This window comes from Suncus etruscus, chromosome 6 (genome assembly GCF_024139225.1).
Source record: "Suncus etruscus isolate mSunEtr1 chromosome 6, mSunEtr1.pri.cur, whole genome shotgun sequence".
NCBI classification, from domain to species: domain Eukaryota; kingdom Metazoa; phylum Chordata; class Mammalia; order Eulipotyphla; family Soricidae; genus Suncus; species Suncus etruscus.
The window spans coordinates 32,754,072-32,763,580 of NC_064853.1; the positions used below are offsets into that span (position 1 = coordinate 32,754,072).

The following is a 9,509-nucleotide window of genomic DNA, read 5'->3' on the forward strand; positions in this document are numbered from 1 at the left end:
GAGTTTAAGTTGGGGGAGATGAAAGTCTATATGAAAAATAGTTGAGGATATTTGAATCAGGAAAATCTCAGGATGCTCCTTGGCTGGGGGGGGGGGCGGGATAAATCAAGGAAGGGATCAGAGCTGACAGTTCCGAAATAGGACAGATCCTCTAGGGCAGATCCTAAATGAGGGTCTTGCGGGAATGCAATCTAGTTCGCCTGAAAAAAGGTTTTAGGAATCCACGATAAGGGATTCGGGTCGAGCTTTCTCCTAGAGAGGGAAAAGGATAGGGGGACGGATTTCTCAATGGGAAGCCTCAAGTCAGAAGCTCCGCTAGCCCCAACGCGGATGCAAAGAACTCACACCGAATCCGTTCGGGTCTATGATAGGTATTTTTTACCTGCGCGCAAAGCCCCGACTTTCACCAGACTCTAAGCCCGCCCCCCTTTGGCTCCGCCCCTCCGAAGTAAGCCAATCGCGGCTCGACTGAAGGTCATGTGACCAGCCACACTGACAGTTCCGAGGCTGCCCTCGCTGCTCCCTGAAGGACCCCTCCTGTGGCTTCAGTCCACTGTAGCGGTGCAGCAATGGTAACCCCGCTACCCGCCTCTTCCTAAAAGAATTTCCCATCTTTCTGATGTCCAAGCAATTTGCTGTCCTCTGATGATCTGGGAATCTCGAAGACTTGTCCGACTCTCCATGATTTTAACAATCCTAACGGACTAGGCAGCTAGGTTTATGAATCTCAGTGGTACAGGAAAGTGAAATCATGAACTTGACAATATAAATACATTACATCAAATATTTATATTACTAAGAGCCAAGCACTGAAGTAAGTGGAGAGGTTACACTGATGTGCAAGCTTTGGGGTGCTACAGACTGGAGGAAACAAATCTGTTTAAATAGTAAATGTTTTAAGGGGAAAGGTAGAAGGTAGCAAGGAGTCCTAGTTTAATTGGGGGTGGGAAACTGTCAAATTTACGTCGAGCGATTTATGATTTATTAATATTGGCTTTGTGAGAGGTGTGGGCCAGGTTAGGTCGGGTCTATTTTGGCAGCCCTATGATAAGACAGAGTCCACGGGACAAAGTAAATAAAACAAGAGGGGTTTACTAAGCCAGCATTCTGGGGTCCAACCACTCCTGACCAGCAGGTTGTAGGTTAGGCCCAGAGCTTTGGGTCTGTAGATTTTTTATAGTCACTGACACCATGCACATGGTTCAGTTAGCCTCAGGAAACAGATAGCAAAGTATACACATTTCGCATAACACAAGTAACCTAATTCAAATAGATCAAGGTCGCCCTAGCCAAGGCATGTGCACCAGGCCCGGATGTGTGAGAGCGGACATAAGTGTTTATGGGGGCACCATAGGCATCTATCAGTACCAGTTCCTGTGCCTCCCCGTGCCTCTTTACTTCTGAGAAGATTGGTAGGCTCTATTTCCCAACGTCAGCCTGACCTCAGGCTGTATATGAGCGTTATGTATATGAGCGTTATGGCATAGTTAAAGCATAGCCTCGGGCCTAACCAGCCAGGGATCTCAGTCAGTGTCTGTGAATGCGAGGTTGGCATGTGCCCACCTGTCCTTACAGACGGAGCTCAGACACTTCTGGCAGTGCTAGGGAACTCTATACGTGGTGCCAGGTCACTGCCACAATAGTCACATGCAAAGCAAATGCCAGGTAAGGCATGTACCGTTGCTCAGGCCCTTTTTCATTTAATTGGGAAGAGAGGTAAGGTTACTCTGACTGTGCTCACACTCTGGGCCTAAGGGCTTGCTTGATGTTCTTGTAATAAAGTTCAGCCAGGGATTTGGCACCCAGTAGAGGAGTAGGTGGGAACAGGTGCTGCTACTGAGGAAGTGATGAAACTCAGTCTTTAAATGTGTACCACTTGCCATGACCAGCTTGTTCTCTGGGCCTTTTATGTATATATTTATAATAATTAATATAGCGGCCGGGGAGATAGTACGGAGGTGGGGAGTTTGCCTTGCATGCGGAAGGACGGTGGTTCGAATCCCGGCATCCCATAGGGTCCCCCGAGCCTGCCAGGAGCGATTTCTGGGCGTAGAGCCAGGAGTGACCCCTGAGCGCAGCCGGGTATGACCCAAAAAACCGAAACAAGGACGAAAGGAGTATCATCGGTAGGGAACGCTAGACCCCGCGTGCCCGAGGACTCGGGGCCAGACGGCAGGACACACTGGAGAAACTCCGGCCCCAGAGCTTAAGGCGATGAGGGCGGCTCCGGCGGCGGTCACGTGAGGGATGCAGCTCGCTCCGCCTCCGGTCGCCCGCCGGCTCCGGACCGCGACTGCCCCGGGCTTGGGCTCTCCTCGGCGCCCTCGGCCATGGAGGACCCGGCCCGGGACGCGCCCCTGGAGTCCCCGCGGCAGCTGCTGGGCCGCCTGCGCTTCCTGGCCGAGGCGGCGCGGAGCCTGCGCTTGGGGAGGCCGCTGCCGGCCGCGCTGGCCTTCGTGCCGCGGGAGGTGCGCTACAAGCTGGCCCGGGACCCGGCGGGCGAGGCGCGCGTGCTGCTGCAAGTGTGGGAGGACCGAGGCGCGGGGCCGGGCGGGGTCGGGGTCGGGCTGGGGCCGCTGCGCGCCCCCCGCTACAGCATCGAGCTCCGGCGCGGCGCCTGCCTGCGCGCCACGGGCGAGGAGCTGTGCAACGGCCACGGGCTCTGGGTGAAGATCACCAAGGTGAGGGCGCCCCCTCCCCGCTCCCCTTCCCTCTCCCCCTTTGCCCTCCTTCCTCCCTGCCTCTCCCCTCCCTCGCTGCCCTCCCTCCCCTCCTCTCCCCCTCTCTCCCCCCTTCCTCTGCCTCCCTTCCCACCCTGCTCTCCACTCCCCTCCCTCCCTCCCTTCCCTCTGTCCCCTTCCTCCCTTCTTCCTCCCCTCTGACTCTCCTCCTTCCCCTCTCCCCTATCTCCCCTCTCCCCCTTCCTTTCCCCTTGCCCGTCCCTTCCCCCTCCCCTTCCTTCCCTGCTCATCCCTTCTCTCTCTCCTTCCTTCCCCTCTCCCCCTTCCCCCTGCCCCTTCCTCCCTCCCCTCTCCCCTACCCCTCCCTTCCGGGCACCCTTTCCCTTAGGCCTCAGGGCGGGCAGGGCCGGACACTCCACTTCTGGGCAGCTTCCTGAGGCTCAGTGTCCCGGTGTCCCTCCCTCCTTCCCTCCGCCCAGGAGCAGCTGGCCGAGCACCTGAGCAACGACTGCGGCCTGGACGAGGGCTGGCTGCTGGTGTGCTGGCGGGCAGAGGGCTGCCAGCGCCTCGTCCCCTTCGACACCCACGACCACCTGCAGCGCCAGCAGCAGCTCTTCGGGGTGGACTACCGGCCCGTGCTCAGGTGGGCGATGAAGAAGATGCCAGGACCTGGAGAAGGTCCTCTCAGCTCCCCTGACATCTCCCCTCCCTCCCCTCCCTGCCCCGCAGGTGGGAGCAGGTGGTGGACCTGACCTACTCGCACAGCCTGGGCTCCAGGCCGCAGCCCGCCGAGGCCGACGTGGAAGCGGTGCAGAGGCTCCTGTGAGTGTGCCGGGTTTCTGGGTGTGTGAAAAAGGGGCTTCTCGGGGCCTCTTCGTTGCCCCCCTCCTAATCAGGGGCTTGGGGTTGCTCAGCTATGTGCCCCCCACCTGGACCTTCGAATGCGACGAGGACCTGATCCGCTTCTTATACGACCACCTGGGCAAGGACCTCGAGATTCTGGGGAACTTGGAGCAGGATGTGGAGAGCATAGATGTGTCCTCCTACATGGTGGGTGCCGCGGAGATCCCACCCCAGCCCGGCTCCCCATTTCCGAAGTACCCCCTCCTCAGACTAGGTGCCCCTCTAACCCAGCTTCACGGATCCTCCCCTCTCTCATGCTCCCTGGCCCAAAGCACACTTCTAGCGCAAGGTGTGGGTGACCCTGACCGCGCCTCATCACTCCCCAGGACTACTTGAACGCGTCCTACTTGACGGACAACAACATAGACACCTACTGGCAGAGTAATGGGTCCGACCTCGATCACTGGATACGGCTGACCATGAAGAAGGGCACCATTATTAAGTGAGTGGGCAGAGGTGGGACGGGGCTGGAGAGCCGCAGGTCTGTGAGTGCAGAGACTGACGGCCACCCTCTCCCCACAGGAAACTGTTCATCACCGTGGATGCCATGGATAACACCTATATGCCCTACCGTGTGGTGGTTTACGGGGGTAAAGGGGACAACCTGAAGAAGCTGAGTAACGTGTACATTGACGAGTGGTAAGTGGTCCTAAGGCCGGGGAGGGGTGGGATAGGGGTTGAAGGGGCTGGAGGGGACCTGACCCTGCTCAGAAGCTTATTTTGGAGAAGGCCTCTGCAGTCCCTGAGGCAGGGGGTGCGTGTTGGTGCATCATACCCGTCTCCTCAGGACCTTTACCGGAGATGTCTGCATCCTGGAGGATATGACTGTCCATCTCCCCATCATCGAGATCCACATCCCGGAGTGCCAAGGTGTGGTTTCCAACTCTTTTAGGGGGGAAGTGGGGTCCCAGGACCATTAGGAACTAGTGGGCAGCAAATATGAAGAGACGTAGATGGACTTGGTATGGAGATGAGACGGACCTGAGCCGACACTAGGATTGAAGTCTTTTTTTTTTTTTTTTTTGGTTTTTGGGCCACACCCTTTTGACGCTCAGGGGTTATTCCTGGCTATGTGCTCAGAAATCGCCCCTGGCTTGGGGGGACCATATGGGACGCCGGGGGATCGAACCGCAGTCCTTCCTTGGCTAGCGCTTGCAAGGCAGACACCTTACCTCCAGCGCCACCTACCCGGCCCCAGGATTGAAGTCTTAAGGAAGGTGCGGGGGTTGGCCTGTCTGAAGTCATGACCACAGTTGGGGTCACCCGCAAGGGGAACTGAGTGAGCTGGGACCTTTAAGCTTCCTAACATTCTACAGGCAATCGGAAAGGAATATATTTTTAGAAGCCAATGAATACAAGGGGATGCTAATAACTCCATGTTTCTGGAATCTTTTATGCTGAGTGAAATAAGTCAGAGAGAGAGAAAGACGCAGAATGGTCTCACTCATCTATGTGTTTAAAAAAAAATGAGGGGCCGGGCGGTGGCGCTGGAGGTAAGGTGCCTGCCTTACCTGCGCTAGCCTAGGAGACGGACCGCGGTTCGATCCCCCGGCGTCCCATATGGTCCCCCAAGCCAGGAGCGACTTCTGAGCGCATAGCCAGGAGTAACCCCTGAGCGTTACCGGGTGTGGCCCAAAAACCAAAAAAAAAAAAAAAAAATGAAAGACATTCTTGCAATAATAACTTTCAGACACGAAAGAGAAAAGAGCTGGAAGTTACAGCTCACCTCATGAAGCTCACCACAAACAGCGATGAGTTTAGTTAGAGAAATAACTATGTTTTGAACTATCTTAATAATGAGAATGTATGAGGGAAATAGAAAGCCTTTCTAGAGTACAGGCGGGGATTGGGTGGGGAGGAGGGAGATTTGGGACATTGGTGAGGGGAATGTTGCACTGGTGATGGGTGGTGTTCTTTACATGACTGAAACCCAAACACAATCATGTATGGAATAAAGTTGTTTAAATAAAAAAAAAAAAAAAAACCTCCATGTTTCAAGGGACTAACGTTGACAAATGACAGCACTAGGGGCACATCTGAAGTGCTGCAGGGCTGCTCCCATGGTGCTGGAGAAACTTCTCCCAACCCTAAAAGAGCTATAGGGAGCCAGGCTGAGGGCCCTGGAGACAGCAGGACCTATAAGGACCTCTTTACCTTCCCCTTAGATGATGGGGTTGACGTGCGGATTCGAGGGATTAAGATCAAGTCCTCTAGACAGCGGGAGCTAGGGTTGAACACAGACCTGTTTCAACCCAGCAACCTAGTTCGATACCCTCGCCTGGAAGGCACCAATCCAGAAATACTGTACCGCAGAGCTGTTCTCCTGCAGAGGTGACTGAACTTGAACTTGCTGCCTCCTTTCCTCACTCCCAGCCTAGAACTTTAGCGTCCATGGCTGACTTTGAGGTCTTAGATTGGAAGCTATTCCACTGCCTGGGCCACTCAGCTCGTGGGCCCCACCTTCCCTTTCCTCCATCCTGGTCACAGGGAAAGAGGATCTTCTCTTGGTGCTTTACTCTTTGCCTTTCACCCCTACAGATTTATAAAGATCCTGGATAGTGTCCTGCACCACTTGGTACCTGCCTGGGACTACACACTGGGCACCTTCACTGAGATTAAGGTAAGCCTAGAACTGCTTTAGCAATGGCCTCCCTCCTTCTGCTCATGTAGATTTTCTTTCTTTTTCTTTTTTGAAATGTATCTTAGATTGATTTAAAATGTACATTTTTTTGTTAGTTTTTTGGGCCACACCCATTTGATGCTCAGGGATACTCCTGGCTAAGCGCTCAGAAATTGCCCCTCGCTTGGGGGAACCATATGGGGTGCCGGGGGAGCGAACCATGCTCCTTCCTTGGCGAGCGCTTGCAAGGCAGACACCTTACCTCTAGCGCCACCTCACCGGCCCCTAAAATGTACATTTTAAAATGTATCCAGATTTACAGAACTGTTAATATTTGGATTTCATGCATACTACACACCTGCCCATATCCTCCACAGTGTGTCTGCTTCTCTCTGCCATTATCTCAGGGTGTCCACAAACCTCTCCACACCCCTGACATTAACTTTAGTTCTATATACCAGTCCCCAATGTTTCTATTGGCTATTTGTTTTCCCTCTCTGTGCTTCCTGTTTGGCAGCCACACCCCTCAGTGCTCAGAGGTTACTCCTGATGATGCTTAGGGAACCATATGGGATGCCGGGGATCAAATATGGGTCAGCCTTGTGCAAGACAGGCACCCCACTCGTTTACTAACATTCTAGCCCCTACTACGCTTCTTTATATTTCACATATGAGAGAAATTATTCTGTGCCTGTCTCTCTACTTTTTTTTTTTTTTTTTTTTTTTGATTTTTGGGTCACACCCAGCAGTGCTCAGGGACTACTCCTGGCTCTACACTCTACCCCCAGCAGGCTCCAGGGACTTTATGGGATTATGGTCTGCATATGTCTAATCTCCAAGCTATCTCTCCAGCCCCATCTACTTCTGACTAATGTCATTCAGCATGATTATCTCTCCAGATCCAACCACTTAGTGGCATATTACATGATTTTGTCTTATAGCTGTATCCAAGAAGCAATCCAATCTTCTGCTTTTAGATCAGGGGGTCTCAAACTCAATTTACCTGGGGGCTGCAGGAGGCATAGTCGGGGTGAGGCTGGGCTGCATAAAGCATTGCACAAAAAAAGTCCTCAAAAGTCATTAATAACAGTTTTAATTATTTATTCTGAACATGAATAGAACATTGAGTGAAGATCATGAACAGTTCTTCTGAACATGGCATCTTTTGCCTACTCCTTGCTGCCAGAGACTTGACAGCGCTTCTTCTCACAAATCTGAACCACATTTGGCTTTGGAGAGGAAGCAGTTGAGACCCTCAGTATGGCTTGAAGATGATCGTCTTTAAGTCTAGACCTGTACTTTGACTTATTGAAGTTCAATGTGGAGAATAACTTTTCACACAAATATGTGCTCCCAAAAGGGCACACGGTGCGCTTGAAGATTCGGGAAAGCTCAGGGAAGCTGGGGGGCAATTCTCTCAAAAATTGCCCATGCATGTCTGCTTTTCCACTAATCTCCCTGAACTTGGCTTTGAGATCAGAGTTGCATTGCAGGTCAATGAGCTCCATTTGAAGCACAGGAGGGGCATCTTGCACATCAAAGGAAAAGGGGTCCACAAAAATTTAGAAAGTGGCTCTGTGCTTTTTGAAGTCAGCAAATCTGTGATCAAATTCCTTCTCTAGCTTAAAAATAGCATCAACATATTTCTCACCACTGAATGGTATGCCTGCATCCACAAGTTCCTTGCATGCTGGGAAATGGCAAAGGTTTGTTTGGAAGAGCTGGGATTTCCATAACACAAGTTTTGTGGAGAATGCTCTCATGTTGTCATAGGCAGCACTGCTAAGCTGCCCCGGGCCTTGTAACATCTTGTTTAGTACATTCAGCTTATGTGTGATGTCAACAAGAAAAGCTAAGTCCATGAGCCATTTGTGATCACTCAACTCAGAAACAGCATTCCCATCCTTCTCCATGAAGGCTTTCACTTCTTCTCTCAACTCAAAAAATCTTTTCAGGACATTTTCCCTGCTGAGCCAACGTAGGTCGGTGAAATAGAGCACATCTCCATATTCTGACTCCATTTCCTCTAAAAAAGCACGGAACCTCCTGTGCTTTAAGCCCCTGGATCTGATTTGGTTGATGCATTTCACAACAGACATCACATTGTCACATGGCAGGCATTTACTGCAAAGGGCCTGCTGATGGATAATGCAGTGAAGAATAATGGTCTTCTCTACACCCTCCTCTTCAAGTGTTTTTTGAACAAGTGCCACCAGTCCATTTTTCCTCCCTGTCATTGATGACGCTCCATTGGTTATTATTCCAACACACCTCTTCCATGGCAAACCTGCATTCTCAATGGCATCACACAGATGCCGAAATATCTCATTAGTGGTGGTCTGGCCTTGTATTGGAATTATTGTGAGCAGCTCCTCTGTCAATTCAAAATTGCACTCAACACGGACATAAATTGTGAGCTGCGCAGTGTCTGTCATATCTGCCCTCATCAAGAGCAACTGAGTATGCATCAAAACATTTGGCTTTCTCACACAGTTGATGATAAATGTCACTTGACATGTCAGAAATGTGCTCTGCCACAGTGTTGGCAGAAAGGCTGATTTTGCTAAACTGACCTTTCTTTTCCGGACAGATAATACTTGCAGCCTGTAACATGCATTTTTTAACAAACTTACCTTCTGTGAATGGTTTCCCTGCCTTGGCAATCATCTCACTAACCATGTAGCTAGCTTCGACTGATGCAACATTCTCTTTGGTTGCTTTCTTGTTGCCTCATTAGACATGCTTTAAGACTGGCAACCCGCTTGGCTCTCTCATTTCCTTGATATTTTGCACACGCCTCAGCATGTTTAGTTGAATAATGGCATTTCAAGTTGTATTCCTTGTGCACTGCAACTTTCTCTGAGCAAATAAGACGTGGGGATGCCCCTGTGCTCAACAAAGAAATACTGCATCTCCCACTTTTCCTGAAATTGTCTGTTCGTCATCAATCTTTCTCTTCACTGCAGGCTTTGATGAAGTCATGATGAAGGTATGACAAAATCTAATTCTGTAATAAACTTCTCTCCCTTCTCTCCCTTAGGCCTCTTCTGATAATGCAAGGGACAGCGGGCAGGAGCAGTGGAAATGATGTCTGCGCTAGGTGCAAAGTATTCACGATTATTTGCTTACCAAATATTTGCAATAAAAAATCGCATTAGTAAGAAAAAAAATCGCATTAAACATTTGCATACCCCGAACAGAACTGCTCGGGGTATGCGAATGTCTAATGCGATTTTTTTCTTACTAATGCAATTTTTATTGCAATTATTCGGTAAGCAAATAATCGTGAATACTGCGTATTTGAA

The 9,509-nt window shown here is 51.0% G+C and overlaps 2 protein-coding genes across 2 annotated transcripts; both read left to right on the plus strand.

Annotated features, from left to right (window-relative positions):
* Positions 1-2,319: 2,319 nt before the first annotated feature.
* On the plus strand, positions 2,320-4,127 carry LOC126011239 (E3 ubiquitin-protein ligase HECTD3-like). The gene is made up of 5 exons (XM_049774984.1): positions 2,320-2,681; positions 3,161-3,324; positions 3,411-3,503; positions 3,596-3,731; positions 3,911-4,127. Exons 1-5 carry the CDS (start codon positions 2,331-2,333, stop codon positions 4,028-4,030), a joined length of 864 nt encoding a protein of 287 aa, XP_049630941.1. The 5' UTR covers positions 2,320-2,330; the 3' UTR covers positions 4,031-4,127.
* Positions 4,087-7,604, plus strand: LOC126011689 (E3 ubiquitin-protein ligase HECTD3-like; the record flags this gene model as incomplete). Its single annotated transcript, XM_049775498.1, has 5 exons — positions 4,087-4,220; positions 4,372-4,454; positions 5,750-5,915; positions 6,123-6,204; positions 7,324-7,604. Coding segments are annotated over 5 exons (477 nt in total), but the record flags the coding sequence as incomplete, so codon positions are not given.
* Between the last annotated feature and the right edge of the window lie 1,905 nt (positions 7,605-9,509).